This window comes from Loxodonta africana, chromosome 10 (assembly GCF_030014295.1).
Source record: "Loxodonta africana isolate mLoxAfr1 chromosome 10, mLoxAfr1.hap2, whole genome shotgun sequence".
NCBI classification, from domain to species: domain Eukaryota; kingdom Metazoa; phylum Chordata; class Mammalia; order Proboscidea; family Elephantidae; genus Loxodonta; species Loxodonta africana.
The window spans coordinates 49,827,317-49,854,842 of record NC_087351.1 but is presented as its reverse complement, the minus strand read 5'-3'; the positions used below and the strand labels follow the sequence as shown (position 1 = coordinate 49,854,842).

At 36.7% G+C, this 27,526-nt stretch overlaps 1 protein-coding gene across 1 annotated transcript in view; it reads right to left on the bottom strand.

The window, feature by feature from the left end:
• TTC6 (tetratricopeptide repeat domain 6) overlaps positions 1–27,526 on the bottom strand; it is a 248,623-nt gene that overhangs the window by 37,017 nt on the left and 184,080 nt on the right. The window contains exons 13-22 of the mRNA XM_003408458.3: positions 20,314–20,483; positions 17,322–17,442; positions 15,569–15,719; positions 13,342–13,424; positions 11,987–12,063; positions 11,029–11,189; positions 5,376–5,510; positions 2,902–3,051; positions 1,902–2,042; positions 525–638 (exon numbers count right to left, since the gene is read on the bottom strand). Of these exons, the coding sequence (XP_003408506.3) occupies positions 525–638; positions 1,902–2,042; positions 2,902–3,051; positions 5,376–5,510; positions 11,029–11,189; positions 11,987–12,063; positions 13,342–13,424; positions 15,569–15,719; positions 17,322–17,442; positions 20,314–20,483 (1,303 nt within the window). The remainder of the gene's footprint in view (positions 1–524; positions 639–1,901; positions 2,043–2,901; positions 3,052–5,375; positions 5,511–11,028; positions 11,190–11,986; positions 12,064–13,341; positions 13,425–15,568; positions 15,720–17,321; positions 17,443–20,313; positions 20,484–27,526) is intronic.

Below are 27,526 nucleotides of genomic sequence, written 5' to 3'. Positions count from 1 at the left end.
TGGTCACAGGTCCTCTGAGCTGGAAACCACTCAAAACTGCCTGCTGGGTCTATGCTCTGGGCATTGTATGAAAAATACCCCCAAGAATTGCTCTAGCCAATGTTGACATTTTGAAGCAACAGTATTGTTAGTGATCACTGCTTTAAATTTCTTTTCCCAGTGTATCAGCAGAAACATTTACTCAGTTCAGTATTAAAGACGTAATACATTTTAATTTATATTTGCCTTTAAATGCTTATATAAGGACTGTAAAATAAAATTTTCATTTGACTTATTGCAGAGATTGTATAAGAAAATTGGGTGAACACTAACAAAGAAATTATTCTTTGAAATGGTTCTTTGGTTTCTCAAGATGTTTTGTGTGTATTTCCATAGTGATTATTTTTCAAAATCATAACAGAAAATGCTTTACACATAACTTTAACAGAAACTCATTCAAACATAAATGATGCTAATTGGTAGAGTACGCAGTTTAAATAATAAAAATTCTATAAACATGTTTTTTATTAAAATGGTAGTCTTACCATTTGAAGTTCATTTATTTTGGTGTAACATATTGCTCTGTTATAAAATGCTACATAACTGTTTTTGTCCATGTTGATAGCTATAGTTAAATCTCTAATTGCTAGCTTATATGCCTACAAAGGAAAAATAATTAGATGAGAAGGGCAAATCATAATGGACTGAAATTTAATTTTAAAATAAATTCTTGATTCTGTTAGAGTTGTTGGAACACTCATTTAACCAGTCTGTGTATCACCTGTAAAATTAAGACAATTAAGCTAATCTTTCACAGAGTTAATTAAGAGGATCTCCTAGTAGGAATTATAATAGTTTCTTTTACCAGCAAATAAAATTAAATTTATAAACAACTTTAACTTTGACGATTATTACCAATGTTGCTATGTGGCAAGGAGAGAATTCACTTCCTCACTGGTAAAAGAGAAGCAAGCCAAGTTCATCTGGCAAACAGTCACCAGAGCTCACTTCTTGTGTCACTCAGGCTGTCATATCCATAATCGTAATGTTTTCTACCCACGTTCTCTTTTGCTTCCTCTTTGATTCTTCTCTGATACCTTATATCATCCATTTCTATAGATAGTAATTTTCATGGAATTAACATGTAATGCAAGGTCTTACTTTTGCTTTAAGGTATTATTTGCAAAATATTTCATATGAAATAGCTACAAAGAAAGGTCAGAAAAAGAAAGTAGGGAGAAACAAAGTGTTCCCAGCAATATCAGATGTCAATGGTGCCGCTCACATACTGTCTGATCCAGTAATTCCCACTTAAGAACTAATCATAAACTCCAGCAATGATTTTGTACTCAGCTGTGCATAACTGCATTATTTTAAATAGTTAAATAACAAAAAAATTTAAAACAACCCAAATGTCCAACAATAAAGTGGTTAAAAATACATTATGGCAGATTATTACGCAAGTCATTAAAAATGGTATCTCCAAAGATTAAGTGTGAAAAGCAGGACACGACACAAAACTACCTAAGTAGCATAATTCCATTTTTGGAACGTATCATGAATTATGAGAAAAAAAACTAAATGAAAATACACAAAATGCTCTCAGGAATTACCATTTGATGGTGTGGTGATAAGTAATTTTAATCTCCTTTATTCCTTTCTACATTTTCCAAATTCCCTATAATGAACATACACAACTTTCTTAAAAGTAAACAATGAATGTTCTTTAAAACGTAGATGTGACTACTTTGTGAAAACTTATGCATTTTGAAGCCTTGTGAAAGTGTAAAGTGTTTTCTGTAGTTCTGCCCTTCATACTAGGGAGATTTCTCCTACCACAGAGAACAAAAGGAAGCAGTCCTTTACATCCTGAGTATCTGTTCAGTTTAAATCTCAGCTGACAAGGCAGGAAATGGCCCTACCTTGTTATAGTATTTCAGAACTCCTCTGTAGAGGTAAGCACGCACACTCTCAGGGTAAATTTTGATGGCCTCGTTACAATTCAAGATTGCTTTGGAGTATCTGCCTTTCAATCCATAGTAGGCTACCCGGCTCAAATATGCCTTTTTACAGAAAGAGAGGAGGAAAGCAGGAGGGAATGTTTTAGTAACAGCATCAATTTTATCAAAACACACTTTACTTTGAACAAATAAATCTATGCCATCCACAGATGGTATAACAGTCTTTTTTTTTTGCACTCTCTTTTGTTACAAAAAATTCAAACATACAGAATAACTGAAAGAAGAGTACGACAAACTCATATATTTGCTGCCTAGATTTAATAATTTTTAGCATTTTGGCATATTTGTTTTTTCTATTTTTGCTGAAAATAAGTTGTAGACATCATAATGCTTCACCCCAAATCCTTCAGTATGCATTTACTATAAAGAAGGACATTCTTCTACAGAAACACAATTATACATCTAAGAAAATTAACAGTAATTCCCTAAAATCACCTAATATTTAGTCCATATTTAAATTTTCCCCAATTATGAACAATAAAGGAATTTCATAGACTGTTAAAATCAGGATCCAGTCAAGCTTTATCTACTGAATTTTGTGTTGTCTCTATAGTCTCCTGATTAAAAGGCAAGAATCAAAGTGACAGTAAAATAAGCAAATTAAATAACAGTATAAAATTATAATTATTAAGAGATATATTATATACAATATTTATATACATCACAATGCACAAAGCACTTTTATATAATTTCCTGTTTCAAATGTTTAAATTCATTGTTTCGAATAATTCCCTGTTAACAATATCCATTAAGTTCAAAGGGGAAATACTGATACTGCATTATCAAAATAAAGTTGGTTGAAAAGTAGGTAAAAGTAACCAGTTGTTCCTATCTAATAACAATGGCATACAATTTAATAATTTTAGCCAAGTTAACACACTGAATTTGTTCATTTAAATACCTGGTAATGCTTTGGATTGAGGGTAATTGCACGATTAAAATCCAGGATCGAGTTATCCCTTCGAAGTTTTACTTTACAAAGACCTCGTTGATAAAAGCCTTCTGCAAAATCAGGATTTGTTTTGACAGCTTTTGTAAAAGAATCAAAAGCCTAGAGGAGCACAACATTAAAAAGCAAACCATTTGGTGAGTAGAGTACATTTTTTTCAAATGTTAATAAATTATAGTATATAACTATTTTTGAAAAGATTTCACTCTATTGTTTGGTCTTTTTAAATACGTTTCTCCCAATGATTCTGTGGAGCAAACAAAAGTAATATTTATGAACAAATCAGGTTTATCATTATAATTTATTGGCCCCTTTATTCTCGGACTAATGTCTACATAATCCATGTTGGTAGATTAACCATTACTCTTCAGACTTTGTTCCTTCAGAGAAATCACAATCAATACATTTATTTTCTATGAGGTCCAAGAGCTATAACAAATCCATAGTTAAAAATTTCACGATAGTCCATAAAACCAAAGCCGTTGCCGTTGAGTCAATTCCGACTCATGGCAACCCTATAGGACAAAGGAGAACTGCCCCATAGGGTTTCTAAGGAGTGGCTGGTACACTGGAACTGTGGACCTTTTGGTTAGCAGCCATACCACTTAACCACTGCACCACCAGGGCTCCTTTAGAACAATACCAAAAAAAACAAACCCATTGCCGTCTAGTCGATTCCGACTCATAGCGACCATATAGGACAGAGTAGAACTGCCCCACAGGGTTTCCAAGGAATACCTTGTGGATTTGAACTGCCAACCTTTTGGTTAGCAGCCATAGCTCTTAACCACTATGCCACCAGGGTTTCCTCAGAACAAAAGAACTCCAAAATTATTCCCAAAGTCATAAAGCAAAGCTGGATTTGTTCCAGTTGTCCAAAAGGACTAAAAACACTGAAAAGATTTGTAATTATTCTTACATTTAAAGGATTTCTTTCTTTTTTTTTTTTAAATTTCTTTTATTGTACTTTAGGTGAAGGTTTACAAAGAAAACTAGTTACTCATTAAACAATTAATACACATATTATTTTGTGACATTGGTTGCCAAATCCATGACATGTCAATACCCTCTCCTTCTCAACCTTGGGTTCCCCATTACCAACTTTCCTGTTCCCTCCTGCCTTCTCATGCTTGCCCTTGGGCTAGTATGCCCATTTGGTCTCCTTTTGTTTTACCAGCCTGTCTAATCTTTCACTGAAGAGTGAACCTTAGGAGTGACTTCATTACTGAGCTACAACGGTGTCCAGGGGCCATACTCTCAGGGCTTCTCCAGTCTCTGTCTGACCAGTAAGCCTGGTCTTTTTTTTTTTTTTTTTTTTTGGTGAGTTAGAATTTTGTCCTACATTTTCCTCCAGCTCTGTTCAGGACGCTCTATTGTGATCCCTGTCAAAACAGTCTGTGGTGGTAGCCGGGCACTGTCTAGTTGCGCTGGGCTCAGTCTGGTGGAGGCTGTGGTAGTTGCGGTTCATTAGTCCCCTGGACTAACCTTTCCATTGTGTTTTTGGTCATTACTGAATTTCTTACTGGAATAACTAATCAAGTGCAACTCTTTTTCAAGGCTATGGTTATGCAAGTTTAGCACACTATACTAAATATAAGGGTTGAAATGATGTGTGGTGTACGTGTGTGTGTACATGTACAGAGATGGAATAGTGAATTGTCCAATATTAGCCACTGGATGTTATTTTATGTATCTACCATTTCATCGATAATTCTGAAGCGAGAAATTGTGTAAAATGGCCAAAGATTGGATAAACGCATATTAATTGAATCAAGTGGTTTTCAATGAAACTGGCCATCTTAATAACCAGTTTCAACCTGGCTGGAGTTGCTGTTCATCTGCTTAGTCAATAAGAAAAGCCAAAGAGATCCTAATCATTTTCCATTTATTTTATATTACATTGAAACACTCCACTTACTGATTTAATAAATAAATTCATATTAATGTGATGAAATTATTTTGCTATAATGTTTTCTACAATTAGGTTTATTATTTTGGTGAGAAATACACATTAGCCTTTAGTATATTGTTAATAAACAAGCATCAAAACAACAGCATCAAGGTACTGATTAAATGAAACAATGTACTAGGAATTGCAGGGTAGAGACTGACTGTAATAGGTCAATGCTATGTAACACTGTGAAGCTTTAAAAGAAGCTTTGAACTACTCACTGCATAGATGGAGCCCCCAGGACTCAGTGGTTAAGAGCTCAGCTGCTAACCAGAAAGGTCCACAGTTCAAATCCACCAGCCAGTCCTTAGAAACCCTATGGGACAGTTCTACCCTGTCCTGTAGGGTCGCTATGAGTTAGGATCGACTCGACTTCAATGGATTAGACAGCCTTCAGAAATAGAACTGAACATGAGCAAACAGTCTCTCAAATCACAAACAGCCTATGCTCCGTAGTCCTAAATACACGAAATACCGTTTGTAAACTGCCTTCTTCCATGTAACAAAGGCCCAAGTGATACAGACAGTCTGCTGAAGCCACTACAGCATTTGGTCCTTTATCGGAATGAGCAAAGACATCCAATGCCTTTTTAAACGTTCTCACAGCTTCCTATAATGATAAAAATGAAAGGCAGTGTCTTAGTCATTTAGTGCTGCTATAACAGAAATACCACAAGTGGATGCCTTTAGCAACAACAAATTTATTTCTTCCCAGTAAAACAGGCTAAAAGTCCAAATACAGGGCATCAGCTCCAGGAGAAGTCTTTCTCTGTTGGCCTTCTTGGCAATCTTCCCCTGGACTAGGAGCTTCTCCACCCAGGGACCCCAGGTCCAAAGGATGCACTCTGCTCCCAGCACTGCTTTCTTGGTGGTATGAGGTCCCCAACTCTCTGCTTGCTTCCCATTCCTTTTATCTCTTATAAGATAAAAGGTGGTACAGGCCACACCCCAGGGAAACTCCCTTTACATTGGCTCAGGGATGTGACCTGAGTGAGGGTGTTACATCCCACCCTAATCCTCTTTAACCACAGGCAGAGATTATGATTGTTAACACATAGGAAAATCACAAAATGGAGGACAACCACACAATACTGGGAATCATGGCCTAACCAAGTTGACACGTATTTTTGGGGGACACAATTCAATCCATGACAGAAGGGTAGAAATTTCTTTCTAATATCTGTTTGGCATTACAGCCTTAAATGCTAGTGCAAACTCTAAGCACACAGCCACGAGGACATGTATATCTGGAAAGACCACGGATCCTGTGAGTACACAGTTAGAGGAGGACCCAGCCAGAGCGTCTGGTCTCAGTGAGTCCCACCCAGGTGCCAGCCCTGCAACCTGGTACTTAAGCAGACATATATGCATGTATTTTTGCAACTGTAATTTCTAAATTTTATATCGTCTTTTGTTATAAAGTCAGATAGTAATGCCTAATTTAGGACCAGTTTCCTAGTAATCTTCCTGAATGGAATATTGTGAAACTACTTGGTAGTGAAGGATTACCTCTGATAACATCAGATGTAATTTTAACCAACCTCTTTTTTGTCCTCTGTGCTCTTAATGGGGTTCTGCTGACACCAGAAAAATAAACTATCATCAAAATTCACCCATTTAAATTATACAGTCAAAATAGCTAAAACTCTTCCTTGAAAAAAAAAATCAATTTTACAAATAGAAATGTCATTTGATAATCAACTAATCATTGTATGTACATTTATAAAAAATACAAATGTTTGTTACTATTTAGCCCATACTCTTAATTTCATTAAACTGCCAGAGACATGATGAGATTTAATTTGGATATGCTACGCAGCATTTCTTGCTTCCCCTTAGCAGCTAATTCACATATTTACAGCCAGGGCTTTGAACCGGTTTGCTCCTGTATGAATCTCTGCTGAGAATTTGGATTTCCACCCCAGATATACTGAATCAGAATCTACAGTTTAACAAGATTCCCAGGTGATTCTTACGTATAATAAATTTCAAGAACCTCTACTCTACTAGGGGTTCTCAGAATTGGTCCCCAAACACCAACATTAGCATTACCTTGGAATTTGCTAGAAATGTAAATTTTCAGCACAGGTTCAAACCTGAACAAACTGGGTTAGAAGCCCTGTTATCAACCCACCTCAATATCCATTCCCCTGTCCTCACTCACAGCACGTGGCCTTGCCATAGAGAAAATGCATTACCTTCTCAATTTCCTTTGTTTTTACTTTTCAGTATATCTCTGTCTTCATCCATATTCACTTTTCTCTTCTGTCTTTGAATGAGAAGAGCCCTTGTGGCACATTGGTTAAAGCACTCACCTGTTAACCAAAAGGTCAGTGGTTCAACCTACCAGCCACTCCATGAGGGAAAGGTGTGGCTGGCAATTTGCCTTTGTAAAGATTTATAGCCTTGGAAAGTCTATGGGACATTTCTACTCTGTCCTACAGGTTACTATGAGTCAGAATTGACTCCACAGCAGTGCTTTTGTTTTTCTTTTTGGGGGAGGTGTTGGTCTTTGAATGGTTTCCTTTCTTCTCCTTTTCAGAGCTAACTCCTAAGGCTGTGTGCTTGACCTCATCTTCTTCTGCCCCACCTGAGCTCAATCTGTTATTGGAAATAACTTATTTCCTTCCTGTTTTGGGCCTCTGCCCTTTCACTGTCTCCTTGAGTTAAAAAATCTACTCACACCTTCAACTTATTTAAATTTGTTAACAAATCTTCACTTCCTTCAGCTTCCCCCTCTAGCTGATGTCCCATCTTCCTCTCCTTCACTACTCTAAGAAGCCTCCTCAGCACTGTGGCTGCTGTGGCTGTAAGAGCTTGGAGGAGAGCAACACTGTTGCTATAATTCCAGCAAAATAAAAGTATGTTCTGAACTAGGATAATGACCATAGAAATAAAGGAAGGAAGTGGACTTGGGAGACATTTATAAAGTAGAAACAAGAGAAGTTTATTATTGATTTGGATGGAGGAGGGAAGCCAAAGGTAACCCCAGGTTTCTGGCTAAATGACTCCCTAGGGTTTCTGGAAGTTAGAGGAAGAGGGTAGGCAAATATAAAAGGGTATTTCCAAAAAGATGAAGCGATCAATAATTTTAAATGTGGAAGAAAAGGAGACAAAAATACATATTAAGAAATGACCACTAAATTTGCAATTAGGAAGTAATTACTGAAATTGACAAGAGTAATTCATTCTAAATCAGAAGTGTATCTATCCATTTTCTATTACTGAAAATCAAATCTCCACACTCAGCAGCTTAAAGCAACACATATTTGTTATCTCACAGTTTCTGTAGATCAAGAGTCCAGGCATGGCTTAGCTTGGTCCGCTGCATAGCTTAGCTGGTCCTCTGCTCTAGGTCTTCCAAAGGTGCAATCAAGCTGTTAGCTAAGCTGTTATCACCTGGAAACTCAACTGGAGAGAATCTGCTCCCAAGCTCATTCAGGTTGTTGGCAGAATTCATTTTTTTGTGGCTGTATGACTGAGAATCTAGCTTCTTGCTGGCTGTTGGCTGGAGGCCACCCTCATCCTAAAGGATACCTATAGTTCCCTGCCACATGGCCCTCTTCATATGCAGTCACAGCATGACAGTTTGCTTTTTTCAAGCCAGAGGGAGAATCTCCCCAGTCTGTTAAGAGGAAATTTCATATAACCCAACACAATCAAAAGAGTGACATCCCATCAACTCTGCCAACTTCTGCAACTTGAGGCTTGAATTTTTTCTTCAGTTCTTTCAGCTTGAGAAATGCTGAGTGTGTTCTTCCTTCTTAGTTTTCTATCTCCAGCTCTTTGCATGTGTCTTTATAATACTCTATCTTCTTGAGCTACCCTTTTAAATCTTCCGTTCAGTTCTTTTACTCCATCATTTCTTCCTTTCAAACTAGCTACTTAAAGTTTTAGAGTCTCTTCTGACTTCCATATTGGTCTTTCTTTCTTGTCTTTTTCATGACCTCTTGCTTTCTTCATGGATGATGTCCTTGATGTCATTCCACAACTCATCTGGTGTTCAGTCATTAATGTTCAATGCATCAAATCTATTCTTGAGACGGTCTCTAAAATCAGGAGGGATATACTCTAGGTCGTACTTTCGTCTAGTTGACTTCTAATTTTCTTCAGTTTCAACCTGAATTTGCATATGAGCAATTGGTGGTCTGTTTCGTAGAATTTTACTTTAAGCAGCAAGAAAACCGGGCAGCACCTTCAACACTTGCTTGGAAATCTTTCATTTCTATAAACTAGCAGTGACTAGAAAATATTTTTTAAAAAGATGCCAGTTACAATAGAAACAAAAATGATAAGAATACCTAGAAGTATATCTAATGAGAGATGTATCAAATCTATTTAAAAGAAAAAGTCAAACAAATGAGATGTATCATCATGTCCATAAACAATTTAATATCATAAATGTGTCAATTCTCTCTAAAGTTTCAATATAATTTCAATTGAAATCCAAACAGAGTTTTTAATGGATATCAACAAGCTGAATTAAAAACGTATATGGAAGAGTAAAGGCCCATAAATAACTAGGAATTCCCTGGAGAAGAATATGGTATGCAGATTTTCTCTACAGATTATCAAAAATTATAGTAGGGCTATAGAAACTAAAATATTGTATTACTTGGCCAAAGAGAGAAACTGACCAAAATAACAGAATAGAGAGCTCCAAATCAGACCCATACATACAAGAAAACTTGTGTGATAGATGCTGCAGTGCAGATCTCTGGGTTAAGGAGAACTATTCAGTAAATGATGCCATAACATTTGCATAAGCCTACTAGGAAAGCTGAAATCTATCACTATTTCACACACACAAAAATATCCATTTAAGATAGATTAAGGCCTTAAACGGAAAAAGCAAAATTTTAAACTTTTAGAAGAAAATATGGAAGAATATGTTTATGACAGTGGTGTAGGGAAGGATTTCTTAAACGAGATTTTTTTTTTTTTAGTTCCTGACTGTAAAATAAAAGATAGATATATTCAACTACATTAAAAGAACCTCTGCTAATCAAAAAACACCATAAGGAAAAGGAAAGATTCACTATAAATGAATCATAATGATTCATAATGAAGTCACAAATTGTAAGAAGAGATTGTGGCACACAAGGAACCCTCGTGACACAGTGGTTAAAGCATTTGGCTGCTAACCCAAAGGCTGGTGGTTCAAACCCACCAGCTGCTCCATGGGAGAAAGATATGGCTGTCTGCTTCCATAAAGATTTATTGCCTTGGAAACCCTATGGGGCAGCTCTACCCTGTCTTATAAGGTCACTATGAGTCAGAACTGACTCGAAGGCAGTGGGTTTGGTTTTTTGTTTGTTCGTTTGTTTTTTATGTGGCACACATAATCAACCCAGGATTAGTATACAGAATTTATTTTTTAAATGCCTGCAAATGAATAAGAAAAAGACAAACAAGACATGTATAGGCAATTGATAGAAAAGGAAATATGACTGACTACTGAACAAATAAAAGATGCTCAACCTGAGAAATGCAAATTAAGATCACAATGAGACATCAGTTTTTATCAAGTTATGTTGTTGTTAGGTGATGTTACGTTGATTTCGACTCATAGGGACCCCACATGACAGAGTAGAACTTGCCTCATAGGGTTTTCTTAACTGTAATCCTTACAAAAGCAGATTGCCAGGTCTTCTCCCAAGGAGACCATTGGCACCACCAGGGCTCTTTTTTTATCCAGTAGGTTGGCAAAAATGAAGTCTGACAATACCAATCATCATAAAGGACGCACAGATCAACAGGAATACTTATACAAGAACACTTACACAGCAAGTGGGAGAACAAATGAATACAACTCTATGGAACAACATATCATTTTCTTAAATGTTGAACATTCATATTCTCTATATACCAGCAATTCCACTCCTATGAATATATCCTGGAAAACTACATCACATGTTAACAGAAGACATGAAAAAGAATATTTAGATCAGCCATATTCTTAAAAGCTAACAAAACAAATGGAAACAACCTAGATGGTAGTGAAAGAAGAAATAAATAGTATAATTTAGTTTTGTAAAAAGTATTTAAACAGTCAGACTAAGAACAATATATCAATTCCAATATCAATATATCAGGTTTAAGTAAACATTACTCAGAAGACTTTTCACCTTGTTTCTCTTGGCCTTCATTTGGGCTTTCGCTAATAGAGCATACACAGTTATCTCGGGTTTACTCAAAGTGATTGCGTGTAAGACCTGAATGGCTTTGTCGTGGTTTTCACAAAATGAATAAATGAGTGCTTGCTGTACAGGACTCAACTCAATGAGACCTAAAAGAAACAGAAAGGCTTATCAATGTCTTGTGGCATCTTTGCCAAGTTATCCAGGCTTTAGTATAATTATTTTAAGGAAAAGCAATTCAAAAAATCTTCCTATATAAAACGAATTAACAAATCAATATTATACTAAAATCTATTTATTACCAGAAAACAGTAAGCCGTCACAATTACAAACAATTAAAATTATAAGTCTGTTATTTTCTATAATAATGTCTCCCACAAAATTCACTATGCTATGAATCATGGAAACCCTGGTGGTATAGTTATGAATCGTTGTTTTACTAATTGATGATGCAGATATGAAACTGAAGTTTTAAAGTTTCAAAATCTGACTTTTAAGTGAATCTTTCATACATCTGTTGTTAGCTTCCACTAAGTCAGCCCTGACTCATAGCAACCCTGTGCACAACTGAACTAAACTTTGCTGGGTCCTGTGCCATCGCCATGACTGGTTACAGACCAGACCATTGTAATCCATGAGGTTTTCACTGGCTGATTTTCAGAAGATTTCCAGGCCTTTCTGCCTCGTCCATCTTAGTGTAGAAGTTTTGCCGAAACCTGTTCAGCATCATAGCAACATGCAAACCTCCTTAGACAGATGGATGATGGTTGTGTCTGAGGTGCACTGGCCAGGAATCAAACTCAGGTATCCCACATGGAAGGTGAGAATTCTACCATGGAACCATCAATCCTCCCCCATATTATCTGTATACAGCTACTGAAAATAGCATAAGAATTTTACAGAGGTATTTCTTTTTAAGATAAATTTTTGCATTGATTGTATTTACCTTTGTTCATTTCTGCTACTTGATAAATTGTGAACTTTGCAAGATCAAATTGTCTCATTGCAAGAAGATATTGTCCTCTGGAAGAAATAATAGCTTTCTGATTCTAAACAGTTAAAATCATTATTCTAAAATAAAATTTCTCATACAGGTAGTTCACGACTTATGAAGGGGCTACATTCCAACGACTCCATAGGAAGTCAGTTCTGACATAAGTCAAATATCTTTTTTTTTTTTCAGTTTTCATTATTATCACCTTCTATTATCAGTAACTTTGTAAATCTGAACCTTATTTGTCTTTGGGAGTTGGAAACATTACATATAAACTTACAAATATAAATTAATTAAAAAAAACATAAAAAAATACACAAATCATTAAAAGGGACAGTTCTAAGTGCAGTTCGTGTAACTCAAATATATCATAAGCCAGGGACTACCTGTAAATAGTTACTTAAAATGTTACCAGTATAATATAATCGCTAATATATTCATTTTTTTATGTACACAAAAACAATGCGAAGATTTATAAACATTTTATATAGTTTAAACAGACCAATTAGCACGGAGATGTGATGAGAACACAATTAAGAAAATGTGATATTGAAAGAAAAATACTCAAATATTTTTTTGCAATTGTCTGTATTTAAAATATTATGCTGTCAGTGAGAAATTATTAAAAGATAAACCAAGTTCAAGGGATATAAAAGGGGAGAAGTATTTGTATAAACAACCAAAATGTGGTTCAAAAATTAAAAGACACAACATTAAAAGACAATCAGAAAGCAACGTTCTGTATCATTTTCCCAAGTCTATATAATTCCTGAAAAGTTATAACATTTTTTTGGTAATGATGATTTATAACTACCAAAGAGTCCCTTTATAGCAAGCTCTAAATACTGCATTTGAAATAAAGTTAAATGTGTCATTTTTCCCCCCACTGAATTACCTAAGGTTTATGTTTTAATTACCTGAGGTTTTGTTTATCTTTTTTGTGGACACAATCAAAACAACTGTTGGCATTTCTGACATTACTCTCATGAGGTATGTGTTAACTATATAACCAGTAATCTAGAGAGCCTTCAAATAACTTGAACACTAAACTGTTAAGTTTTGATGGAGGAATACAACAAAGGAAAAGATTGGGTTATCTTATGTGATAAATTATCTTCAATTTTAGCAAAAATAATAACTACATCTGGTTTGCTGATTCAGAGACTGCAATTGCTGGAAGGTTAAGTGTAAAATGAGGAGGCTAGAAGAATCAAAAACCCCAGTTATTTAACTAGAGAATTAAGGATCCCAGCAATCAGCTCGAATGTGAAGTTATCCCAAGAAAAGTTGTATTTCTATGCTCATACCTTATTATATATAATTGGATTCCATCTGGCTGAAGATGGATAGCACAAGATAAATCTCTTACTGAGTTTTTCAATTTATGCAACTGTTGAGTAACAAACAGAAACTTAGTTCCTAATAATAATAATTGCTTCCTTTACAACATGTATCCCCTCCCACCATTCACTACAGAAATTTTGTAGTAACATCTTCTAATACATGTTTTCCTTAAGAATCAATAAAATAAATGGGATAAAGAGAACTAAAAAAAAATTTTATAGTGCAAAGTCTTTTTTTAACCATTTATCTTTAATTTGCAGGAATGATGACATACACCTACATTATATTTAATCTTACACAAATATGATCGTATCATAATTCGTGTTTTGGGGGAAATGAGAGGAAAGAAATTTCTTTCCTTTTTTGGTTTGGCTTTCCAGTCTTTCTTCCTCAACCATATAGCCCTCTCCACCAAACGTGACTGTATTAAAAAAAACCAGCATGTGAAGTAGAGTAAAATAAAATGTAGAAGTCAGTTCCACTTAAAAATAAGTGAGAAAAAAACATATTTGCATCAAAATCAATGAATAAATGAATCAATTAATGAAACAAGATACAAGGGTGAAAAAGGAGATCTATTTAGCACCAACATATAATAACGAGTAAACATTGATTCTTTCTATAATACTGGCCACATCAACTGTGTGTTCCCGTTCTCCTTTCTGAATGAGAGTGCGTACTGTGACTATTCTGAAAAGGCACATCTAAGCCTAGGGCAGAGATATTACCCAGAGATCCAGGTCTTTGAAATTGACACTGTAACAGATTAGTACTTTTAGGTCATTAACCTTAGGTAGAAAGTGAGTGTATTTTGCTTATAGCAGAGAAAGTAAGCCAAAGGTGTCATGAACAAAAAGATAAACTATAGTAGTCATTAGTACTGTTCACCAAATATCTACAGCTGTCTTCCTGGCCCTCAAGGACAGAAGCATGTGTCATTCCTGAGCCAGAGCTTTTAACTTCAGGTGAAAAGACCTTCCAGAGATCTTTTCCTCTGCCATGACAATTTACAATATTCCAATAGTGGCTCCTTCATCAGCCTAGGTCCTAAAATCAGGACAATGGGGAGCAGAGCCTCCAGCCAACCATGAATGGGCATGCAGTGTGAGCAAGAATTCTACCTTTGTTATTTTTAACACGGTGATTTTGATGTTGCTTTTTACTACAGCACAACCTAGCCTATCCTGACTGAAACCGGGGTGACCAAAGCAGTGTGAGCTGGTAGGAGGAGGCAGAAAGGTAATTAGGAGCTAGCTCATGTGGGGTCTTGCATGCCTTTGGAAGGATTGGCTTTTATTCTGAGTGCAAAGAGAAACTATTGAAGGCTTTTGAGCAAAGAAGTGAAATAATTTGACTTGTGTTTTAACAGGATCACTGTGACTGCTGACTTGAAAATTTATTGAAAAGGAGTGAAAAACGGAAGTAAAAAGAAAAAGACCGGGAGGCACTGCAGTAATCCTGCTGAAAAATGGCTGTGTCTTGGACAGGGTGCTTAGTGGTGGAGTGGTGAAAAGGGGTATCTGTTTTGAAAGGCAGAGATAACAGTTAACAGTGGTTATCTCTGGAAGTCAGATTTGATTGGTGTCAGAGGGAACTTTTGTTAAATTTACTGCTTGAATTTGTTACACTAAGACTATATTATATTTATATTTTCTAATTTAAATAACTTGCAAAAATTAAACAAAATTTAAAAGAAAGTATGAACAGTTGGTATTCCATTCTCTAAACCCACCCACGCACCCATACAACTACACACGCACATACACACGCGTGTGCGCGCACACACACATACACACAAAACACTGGACCAATAAGACTCCAAAATGCTAACAGTAAGTCCCCTAGAGTATGAAATTATTGATGGTTTTAGTTTATTCTTACCTTTGTCTATGTGTGTGTGTGTGTGTGTGTGTGTGCATAACCTACAGTAAAATATCTAGTACTTTCATGATAAGGAAAAAAACAGGCTTTATAAAAAAAAGAAAATGAAAGACATAAAAATGCACACCTAGTAAGTAGAGGCTTTATAAGTGTGCAATTATAGTTAACTCTATCTGTTAAACATTTATTACTTATGAGTACATTAGCCTCTGCAATTAGCTAAAGAAAAGAATACATTAATATACTATTTAACAAATATTCAGAAACTTTAAGCTTTTTTAAAAGTCAAGATTCTCAAACCTTGAATACCTTCTGATAGGCTTCTGCTCGACAAATATAGCTTTGAATATATAAAGGATCAATTCTAATAGCCTCCGAAAACTGCCAGATGGCTTCAACATAGTTATCCAGGTGTAGCAGATGTATGAGGCCAATATTTATATAAGCCAAAGAAACAGTTCTGAAAAAAAAGAAAGTAAAATCTTATTAGACATTTTTAATTATTCTAAATGATTTCCTATTATGAAAACCTAACGAAATACACATATTAATATGTATCAGGGTATTTTTTTACGCTTTACTAAAAAAAAAATAAAGCACAGTAAATTAACTACTCTCTATTAAAAATTATAAACACTCTTTAGAAAATCCTTAACAGGGAATTAACATTTGTAGAATAGGTGCTAAGAACAGAATTCCTAAAGTCTCCTTGTTGCTTCTTTGGCTTAATAATGACTTATTTTTACTTTACCCTTCTGTGACTTAATTAGGAGTTATCTTGAATTACAAGGTTAGTTTTCCTCATCTCAAAAAATGTTTGCCTCAGGCTATGTTCCCCATGAGTAACAGTGAGAAACAATAATATACTAGGGTTTGGTGGCTTGGAGTTAAAAGTCCTCTCTGCGTAGGTATTAACTCAGCCACTTTTCTGTTTGATTTGAGAGAAAAAACAGACATTGTTTTTTTCTCTCAAATCAAAAAAATTTCAGTATAGAAATAATCTTTGAAATTACCCTGTTCAATGCCTCCATTTTAAAACGAGGGAACTACACATCCTATATAGCCCAACTTCGTAGAAACCCTGACCCTTTGCCTATAAAACGTCAAAGTTCCTGCTGCCTACATTCGAACAGGAGCTCTTTCCTTTCCCTTCCTGGCTCAAGAATGTCCGAAAGAAAACCGTGATCATTATGAAGCCATGCTCCATGACTTTCCTGAGTCAAGTTCAAAATTTACCTTAGATAAGATCAGTAAAGTTTTCTCGTTGGAATGGAATTGGTTTATTCCATGATTTATTCCACTTTCTAACACCTTCCATTTTAATGAATGCTTCATTAGAAAGAAGAGAAATCATGTAATTAAATTCTGTGTTTTTTATTGCCTGGCTTTCTGACTAAAGTAGTGTGTGTGACTTTCAGCATGTGTTTTTTTCCTGAACCTATCTGCCAGGTGCTCCTTGGAAACTCTATGGGGCAGTTCTACTCTGTCCTATAGAGTCGCTATGAGTCGGAATCGGCTCGAGGGCACTTGGTTTGGTTTGGTTTTTGGTTATGTTCTGAATAGTATCGGCATTTTTTCTTGGCTTTTTTCCTTGTGCTTTTTTTCTTGAAGTTAGGTGTTCTAAAGAAAAGGTTCCTCCCACTGATTCATATGTTGTGCAGGGCAATGATACATGAAGTAGAATGTTTTGTCACTATTTTAAAACTTGATGACAGTTTTCTCTGAAGTTAAATTCAAAAAACTTTAGCCTGGGCATCTCCAAGCACCTTTTAATACCTGTTGGTTTATTATCCATGGATTTATCTAACTCCTCTCAAGCCCATTTAACCTCTGAAACGTGCAAAAGCATTTGAGGCAAACAGATTTTGAAAAGAGGTTTTAGTTCAGAACTGGCACTATTTTTAAAGTAGTATTCTAATTCCAGGATAACTTCATAATGTCTGATTTTCTACAAGGTTCTCAATAGTAACAAAAAAGGAAACAAACAAAAACAGCTTTTCTTTCATTTCAGTTTTTTTCTTAATTTTATACAAAAATGATAACTATAAGAAAGAAAACTTACCTTTCTAGAGAAATAACAGTTTCAAAGTCACGAATTGCCAGGAACCACTGTTTTTGTTCTGCATAGAGTATGCCCCGATGTAGAAAAGAACTTAGATTTTCATAGCCATCGTTTATGAGAACTTAAAAACAAAAGTATGTATCTTACTCAGGTTCTGAACAACCTTATCGGAACTCTATTTCAGTCTATATAGCCTTCGTAGTGCTTATTCTTATTTTTAACATTACACTAAATAAAACACATCTACCATGACTGATAGTATTTGGTGAGTGAAAAGTAGTACTGTACATAAAAATGTATTTGTTTAAGTCACAATGTGGCTATTATGGTTCACAATTTCATTACAGTTGGAAGAAATCTTGATGGTAATCCAGTACAGTCCACTTTAAAGATAAACAGATTGAGGTGCAAAGAAGCTAGGTATATTGTCCATGGTCATGATGACAATTAATGGCAAAGATAAAAGATAAATCTAACTCTCCAGATTCACTTCAGTGGATTGCAATCAGAAAGGCACCATTGCCTTGGATGGCCTTTATTCTCAGGAAGACATTGTTACTGGCCAAGGAACAGACTCTGGTACAATTCCAGACCAGGAAAGACAGCAGAGGTCAACAGAGAACACACATAAGCCAGGAAGGCCAGTTACAAAGAGGCTACTCCAAGGCAAGCAGAACTTGAAGTCAAGATGGGCAACCTGACTATGCAGGTTCCAAATAATAGCAGCATGGGTCAAAAAGAGCCTCCTCCCGGTACTCCAAGTGAGTGGCTCTCTCATGCTTCCTCACTTAATGATTAACCACCACTTTCAAAAACATGCTAGCATATGAGATACTACAAGGTTTGACCCATGTCTTCTAAGCTTCTCAAGCCTATTTTGGCTAAGGAGGGAAAGTTTTGCCAAAAATGTGCAAAATGTTCACAATCTGGGAAACAAATATCCACAGTGCTGAACTTTGGCATAAGCAATGATAAACTCATTGCCGTCAAGTTGATTCCAATTCAGAGTGACCCTAAATGACAGAGTAGAACTATCCCATAGAGTTTCCAAGGAGCACTGGTGGACTCGAACTGTTGACCTTTTGGTTAGCAGTCACAACTCTTAACCACTACGCCAGCAGTGATCATACAGATGAAGTAAATAATCACTTGAAAGCAATCTGACTACTGAGTTTGAAGTGTGATTGACTGTTGCTGTTGTTAGGTGCCGTGGAGTCAGTTCCAACTCATAGCGACCCCATGCACAACAGAAGGAAACACTGCCCAGTGCTGCACCATCTTCACAATCGTTGCTATGTTTGAGCTTATTGTTGTAGTCACTGTGTGACTGGCTAGCAAGTAAAAAGGCGACCATAGCTTTGGTGAGCAGCTCCATAAAAATGGGAAAATTCTCGTTAAGCAAAAAAAAAATAGAATTATTTAACTGTTCTGTGTCTCAGTTTTCTCATCAGTAAAATGGGGATAATAATAATATCTAACTCATAGCATTATTCTGAATATTAGTTGGGATACTCCATACATAACACTTAGAACAGTGCGTGGCAAGTACTAAAATGCCCAGTAAATATTAGACAGTATCAGTTTAGAAAAATATCTTGAGGGTCCTTTTTGATTGAGGAAGATAAAACTCCTTGGGCAAGCTTATAGTAAAGGATTGAGGCCAAAATCAAGCTAGTTTTCTTTGCAAATTAAATAACAGGGACTTCGAATTATTGTGAAGAGAGGGGTGCAGAGCTTAAAACTTGGACAAGAGGGAAACATGAGAAAAAGGCCATTAGAGAAAGTCAGTGAGGAAAGAGCCCACTTGACAGCAGATGGACAGAGCTGATAAAAAAAAAAATAGAGCCAGATAAACTTACAGAAAAACGGGTGTTTGATCTTCAATTTTAAGTTGTGTGTTCTCTGTGCTAACTTTATTCTCAGAACGCTAAAACATTTGGGAACGGGCTATTACACACAATATACTTGTGTTGCTATATTGGGGAACGTAGGGAAGGCCTGGGGAAGGCACAAAGCATAAACAACAGTAACCACAAGAAGTGAGTGAGTGAGCAAGGATGGAGAATCAACCAGAGACCAGAAATCAGACACAAGGATCACAAGAGAATTTAACAGTAATTTCTAGAAATAGAGGGGAGGGCATTGGACTCTTTACAGCAGACAGGATGGGATTTTAATTATTTTATTTGAATATGAAAGGGAAACATGACCTCAGAAGGCAACTGGACTTAGAGATATTCAAGTAGTGATTATCTGAGATTTCCTCCCCTCTGGAACTATTTATTATTCTTTTTGTGGCAGTCTACTTATCTCTTAATCTCTAGATATTGCCTTGACCAGGATGATGGGATTCTAGTACTTTGTACCCAGGCGAACAATGCCATGATTGAAGTGCTGAGCTCTGGTTGAAATTTTTCAGTTAGAATGGGCTCATTCACTCACTGGTGACTGTTTACTGAACACTTACTCTATGCCCAGCATTAAGCAGGGCACATACTTATACCAGGACTTGATAGAGGGTAAGGTAGAACTGGCCACTTTTAGCCATGGATGTAATCTATATACTGAGGATTCTTAAAGTCTGTTTTTAATTTAAGGGTTAAAAGCTATGAATCTGACTAAACATTGAGCTGGGCCTATGGAGTAGGACATAGCCCACCAGGGCCATTCACTTCCATTTTAGCAAGCTGACTAGGAAGTAGACCTGACTTTCCAGAAAAATCCTCAGGACTCAATATATAGAGATTTCCTTGCTATAGTTACCCACACAAACATATATACAGGCAAATACACTCACACACACTGAACAGTGCATATTAGAAACACTTCTACCTAATCCATGGTATCTTATATTAGATTACAGAAGTATACACATATATATATATTATTACTATATAATAATATACATATCACATTAGATTTCCACTCCATGAAAATGAGTTATTGAAACTCAGATCAGATTCCTATCTAAGTTCGATTGAAGACAAAATACCTGAAATGCTATAATCCTGTAGTGCTCTCAAAGGGTTAGTCTTTCTAAATAAGCAGCCACGATAATACAGTGCTAACCAGTTATTAGGATTTAAGTGAATTGCAGCAGAAAGGTCTTGAGTTGCTTGTTTATAAAAGTGTCGTTTAAAATATGCTCTACCTCGGTATGTCCTAGGGAAAAGAGAAAAAAAAATTCATTTTGATGTGTATTGAAAACTGCACATTTTCTCTTTTTGGTAAACTTATACAGCTAACTTTATTTTTGAAAAACAATTTCTGATTATTTCTCCTTGCTTCTCAAGAAAGGATAGATATGATAATAGCAAAAAAGGCACGATCTTTTTTTATGTCAATTACGTTTTATTTATTGATGTAAACAAAATTTATGAAACTAGATAATCATCAATACATTATTTCTTTTGGGAATAAATATCTAGCAGTGGTGAAATAAATTGTGATGTACCCACAAGGTAAAACATCAGAGATCCATTAAAGTCACAGTTTTGATGGTTATATAATGGCTCGAGAAAATGCTCAATATTACAACGAGTGGAAAAGCTGTATAAAAACACACAAATGTGGCTTCAATTTTGACAAAAGAAAGTATGATTCGTGTGCAATATATACATAATCACCTCTATATTAAGACCACCACTTGTCTGTCAATTGGTCTTACTGTGATGGTTTACAGGTTATTGTGATGCTAGAGGCTATGCCACTGGTATTTCAAATATCATTAGGGTCACCCATGGTGAACAGGTTTCAGCAGAGCTTCCAGACTAAGATGGACTAAGAAGGAGGGCCTGGCGATCTACTTCGAAAAACAATCAGCCAGTGAAAACTTTATGGAGAACAGTGGAACATTGTCTGATATAGTGCCAGAAGATGGACCCCTCAGGTTGGAAAGCACTCAAAATACAACTAAGGAAGAGCAGCCTCCTCAAAGTGAGTCAACCTTAATGATGTGAATGGAGTAAATCTTTTGAGATCTTTATTTGCTGATGTAGCATGACTCAAAATTAGAAGAAACAGCTGCATTCATCCATTAGTAACTGGACCGCGGAAAGTACAAAGTATGAATCAAGGAAAACTGGAAGTTGTCAAAAATGAAATGGAATGCTTTAAGATTGATAGCCTAGGCTTAGTGAGCTGAAATGGACTGGTATTGGCCATTGTGAATTGGACAATCATATGGTATAAAGTGCCAGAATGACAAATTGAAGAGGAATGGCATCGCATTCATCATCAAAAGAACATTTAAAGATCTATCCTGAAGTACAAGGCTGTCAGTGATAGAATAATATCCATACACCCACAAGGAAGACCAGTTAATACGACTGTTATTCAAATTTATACATCAACATCTAATGCCAAAGATGAAGAAATTGAAGATTTTCACCAGCTTCTGCAGTCTGAAATTGATCAAACATACAATCAGGATGCATTGATAATTACTGATGATTGGAATGGGAAAGTTGGAAACAAAGAACAGTAGCTGAAAAACATGGCCTTGGTGACAGAAACAATGCTAGAGATCACATGGTAGAATTTTGCAATATTAACCACTTAATCATTGCAAATACCTTTTTTCAAAAACATAAACGACTGCTATGCATGTGGACTTCACCAGATGGAATAAACAGGAATCAAATACACTACATCTGTGGAAAGAGACAATGAGTAAGCTCAATATCATCAGTCAGATCAAAGTGAGGGGCGGACCATAAATTGCTCATATGCAAGTTCAAGTTAACCAAACCAAAACCCACTGCCTTCAAGTCTATTCCAACTCATAGTAACCCTATAGGACAGAGGAGAACTGCCCCACAGAGTTTCCAAGGAGAGCCTGGTGGATTCAAACTGCCGACTCCTTGGTTGGCAGCCATAGTATTTAACCACTATGCCACCAGGGTTTCTATTCAAGTTAAAGCTGAAGAAAATTAGAGCAAGTGCACAAGGACCAAGGTGCAACCTTGAGTTTATGTCACCTAAATTTAGAGACCTTCTCAAGGACAGATTTGACGCATTGAACACTAATGACCAAAGACCAGGCCAGTTGTGGGATGACATCAAGGACGTCATATATGAAGAAAGCAAAAGGTCGTTAAAAAGTCAAGGAAGAAAGAAAAGACCAAAATGGATGTCAGAAGAGACTCTGGAACTTGCTCTTGAATGTAGAGTAGGTAGCTAAAGCAAAAGAAAGAAATGATGAAGTAAAAGAGCTAAACAGTAAGTTTCAAAGGATGGCTTGAAAGACAAAGTAAAGTATTATAATGAAATCTGCAAAAACCAAAAGGAAAGAAAAAGCTGAAAGAACTGAAGAAAAAATTCAAGCCTCGAATGACAGAGGAAGCATCAAAAGGAGATGGAAGGAATACACAGAGTCACTGTAACAAAAAGAATTGGTCAACATTCAACCAGTTCAGGAGGCGGCATATGATCGAGGACCGAAAGAAGAAGTCCAAGCTATACTGAGGGCGTTAGTTAAAAACAAGGCTCCAGGAATTGAGAGAATGCCAACTGAGATGTTTCAACAAATGATGCAACACTGAAAGTGCTCACCCATCTACGACGTGGAAAATGCTCGCTCATTTATGCCAAGAAATTTGGGAGACAGCTACCTGGTCAAGCAACTGGAAGAGATCCATATATGTGCCCGTTCCAAAGAAAGGTGATCCAACGGAAAACAGAAATTATGGAACAATACCATTAATATCAAACACAAAGTAAAATTTTGCTGAAGATAATTAAAAAATGGTTGCAGCAGTACATCCACAGGGAACTGCCAGAAATTCAGACTGGATTCAGAAGATGATGTGGAAAAAGGGATATCATTCCTGATGACAGATGGATCTTGGCTGAAAGCAGATAATGCCAGTAATATGTTTACCTGTGTTTTATTGACTATGCAAAGGCATTTGGCTGTGTGGATCATAACAAATTATGGATAACATTGCAAAAAACGGGAATTTCAGAAGACTTAATTGGTCTCATGAGGAACATGTACATAGATCAAGAGGCAGTTGTTCGAACATAACAAGTGGATACTCTGGCATGGTTTAAAATCAGGAAAGGTGTGTGTCAGGGTTGTATCCTTTCACCATACTTATTCAATCTGTATGCTGAGGAAATAATACAAGACGCTGAACTACAGGAAGAAGAATCGGCATCAGGATTAGAAGAAAACTCATTGAGAACCTGCATTAAACAAGATGACACAACCTTGCTTGCTGAAAGTGAAGGGGACTTGAAGCACTTACAGATGAGGATCAAAGACTACAGCCTTCAGTATGCATTACACCTCAACATAAAGATAACAAAAATCCTCACAACTAGGCCAATAAGCAACATCATGATCAACACAGAAAACACTGAAGTTGTCAAAGATTTCATTTTAGTTGGATCCACACTCAACATCCATGCAAGCAGCAGTCAAGAAATCAAACGATGTATTGGACAAATCTGCTGCAAAAGACCTCATTAAAGTGTTAAAAAGCCAAGATGTCACTTTGAGGAGTAAGGTGCATCTGTCCCAAGCCATGGTATTTTCAATCACCTAATATATATGTATGCAAAAGCTAGACAATGAATAAGGAAGAATGGATGCATTTGAATTGTGGTGTTGGCAAAGAAGACTGAATATTCCATGGATTGACAGAAGAAAGAATAAGTCTGTCTTAGAAGAAGTATAGCCAGAATGTTCCTTAGAAGTGAGAATGGCAAGACTTCATCTCACGTATTTGGGACACGTTATCAGCAGGGACCAGTCCTTGGAGAAGGGCATCAGGCTTGATAAAGCAGAGGGCCAGCAAAAAAGAGAAAGACCCTAAATGAGATGGACTGACACAGTGGCTACAACAATGGGCTCAAACAAAGAAAAGTTGTAAGGATAGAGCAGGATCAGGCAGTGTTTCATTCTGTTATACACAGGGTCGCTATAAGTTGGAACTGACTCAATACTACCTAACAACAACAAATATAAAGACAAAAATTATGAATTTTTAATTTCCTCTTTATACTTTCATATATTTTTCACACATTACTCATGGAAATGTATTGCTTATATAATAAAGAACTAACTTCCTGTTCTAAAAAACTAAATAAAAAAAGAAAAAGAAATTCAATCATTGTTACTCCAAGTCTGAATGGTAATAATTGATTTTATCATTAAAGCAATAGAAAATACAACAAGTGAAGATTTCTCATTCCAGGAATGGAAGACCAGACAATTCGAACCATTTTTCCTGCTGTTTACAACTATAAAAGATGCACAACATATAAAAAAGTTCTGATTAAAAAAATATTGGAGAGCTACAAAAAGTGAAGAATTATCAAGAAAGGATACAAGTGAGGTGAGTCTGGCATCCAAGGCTCACCGCTTACTGTCCACTTGTATATCTTCTTTGGTAAAGCCACTGAGGGCTGTTTGCCCAGCTTGTAACTGGCAGATGAAAGGCTTGGTACTGGCAGCTTCACAGGACCAATGGATAGGCATTAAAATCCTGTGCTCACCCAGAGGGACAGGCCTTAATGAACTTCAGCTCCTTTCAGGTTGAAACCCTGAAGGGCGACACCTTAGGAGCAAAGATAAACTGGAAACAGATAGTTCCTTAAGGAGCTGCAGCTTAGCTTTAAATCTTCTAGGGCCCCTGTGAAAGGCAGGCATAAATCGTCTCTGGAGGAATATAATATCATTCTAAGACTCAAATTATTTCAACAAGCAATTTCTCAAATACATTGATGAACACGCAATCAAAAATAGTCAAGGACACAAGGAGAAAAACACTATGTGAATGAAGTAAGAGGTAATAAAAACAAACTCACATATTGGGTATACATATTAGGATTGTCATACAGATCTTAAAATAACTGTTTTGTTCATCAAAGCACATTATCAAGAAAGTGAAAAAACCTACAGAATGGGATAAAATGATTGAAAAGTATTTATCTAATAAAGTTTAAGATCCAGAGTCAATAAAGACCTCCTAAGATTCAGCAACAAAGACAAACAACCCAATTCAAAAAACAGCAAACAATTTGAATGCACATTTTTCCAAAGGCTTACAAATGGCCAATAAGTACAAGATTAAATTCTCAACATCATCAGTCACTAACCCAGTCACTAGGGTAATGAAAATCAAGCCCACAATGCGATATCACTTCACACTCTCTGTTATTGTTATTAGGTGCCATCAAGTCAGTTTGGACTCAAAGCAACCCTGTGCACAACGAAACAAAACACTATCTGGTCCTCTGCCTTCCTAACAATTGTTACTATGCTTGAGCCTGTTTTTGCAGCCACTGTGTCAATCCATGGAAACCCTGGTGGCAGAGTTGTTAAGTACTACGACTGCTAACCAAACGGGCGGCAGTTCGAATCCACCAGGCACTCCTTGGAAACTCTATGGGGCAGTTCTATTCTGTACTGTAGGGTCACCTGACTCGACGGCATTCGGTTTGGGTTTTTTGGTTTGGTGTCAATCCATCTCTTTGAGGGTCTTCCTCTTTTTCGCTGACCCTCTACCAAGCATGATGTCCTTCTCCAGGGACTGATCCCTCCTGACAACATGTCCAAAGTATGTGAGACACAGTCTCGCCATCCTTGCCTCCAAGGAGCATTCTGGTTGTACTTCTTCCAAGACAGATTTGTTCATTCTTTTGGCAGTCCACATTATATTCAATATTCTTCACCAACACCACAATTCAAAGGCGTCAATTCTTCTTCTGTCTTCCTTATTCATTCTCTGACTTCTGCATGCATACGAGGAGACTGAAAACACCATCACTTGGTCAGGTGCACCTTAGTCCTCAGGGTGACATCTTTGCTTTTTAAAACTTTAAAGAGATCTCTTGCAGCCAATTTGCCCAATGCAATGGGTCTTTTGATTTCTTGACTGCTGCTTCCATGGTTGTTGATAGTGGATCCAAGAAAAATTAAATCCTTGACAACCTCAGTCTTTTCTCCGTTTGTCATGATGTTGCTCATTGGTTCGGTTGTTAGGATTTTTTCTTTCTTTATGTTGAGGTGTAATCCATACTGAAGGCTGTGATCTTTGATTTTCATCAGTAAGTGCTTCAAGTCCTCTCACTTTCAGCAAGCAAGGCTGTATCATCTGCATAACGCAGGTTGTTACTGAGTCTTCTGCCAATCCTGATGCCCCGTTCTTCATACAGTCCAGCTTCTCAGACTATTTGCTCAGCACAGACTGAATAGGTATGGTGGAAGGCTACAACCCTAACGCACACCTTTCCTGACTTTAAACCATGCAGTATCCCCTTGTTCTGTTAGAACTGCCTGTTGAGCCATGTACAGATTCCTCATGAGCACAGTTAAGCATTCAGGAATTTTCATTCTTTGCAATGTTGTCCATAATTTGTTATGATCCACACAGTCCAATGCCTTAGCATAGTCAATAAAACACAGGTAAACATATTTCCAGTATTCTCTGCTTTCAGCCAGGATCCATCTGACATCAGCAATGATATTCCTGGTTCCACGTCCTCTTCTGAACCCAGCCTGAATTTCTGGCAGTTCCCTGTTGATATACTGCTGCAGCTGCTTTTGAATGATTTTCAGCAAAAGCTTGCTTGCCTGTGATATTGCCCCATAGAGTTTCCAAGGAGCGCCTGGCAGATTCGAACTGCCGACCCTTTGGTTCACAGCCGTAGCACTTAACCGCTACGCCACCAGGGTTTCTGATATTAATGATATTGTTCGATAATTTCCACATTCGGTTGGATCACCTTTCTTGGGAATAGACATAAATATGTATCTCTTCTAGTCAGTTGGCCAGGTAGCTGTTTCCCAAATTTCTTGGCATGGATGCGTGAGCACTTCCAGGGCTGCATCCTTTTGTTGAAACAACTCAATTGGTATTCCATCAATTCCTGGGGTCTTGTTTTTCACCAGTGCGTTCAGTGCACCTTGGGCTCCTTCCCTCTGTAGCATCAGTTCCTGATCATATGTTGCCGCCTGAAATGGTTGAACGTTGACCCATTTTTTCTGGTATAGTGACTCTGTATTCCTTCCATCTTCCTTTGATGCTTCCTTCATTGTTTAATATTTTCCCTGTAGAATCCTTCAGTAAAGCAACTTAATTTTTTTCCTTCAGTTTTTTCAGCTTGAGAAATGCCAAGCATGTTCTTCTTTTTAGTTTTCTATCTCCAGGTCTTTGTACATGTCATCATAATACAAGAAGTCTTTGTCTTCTCGA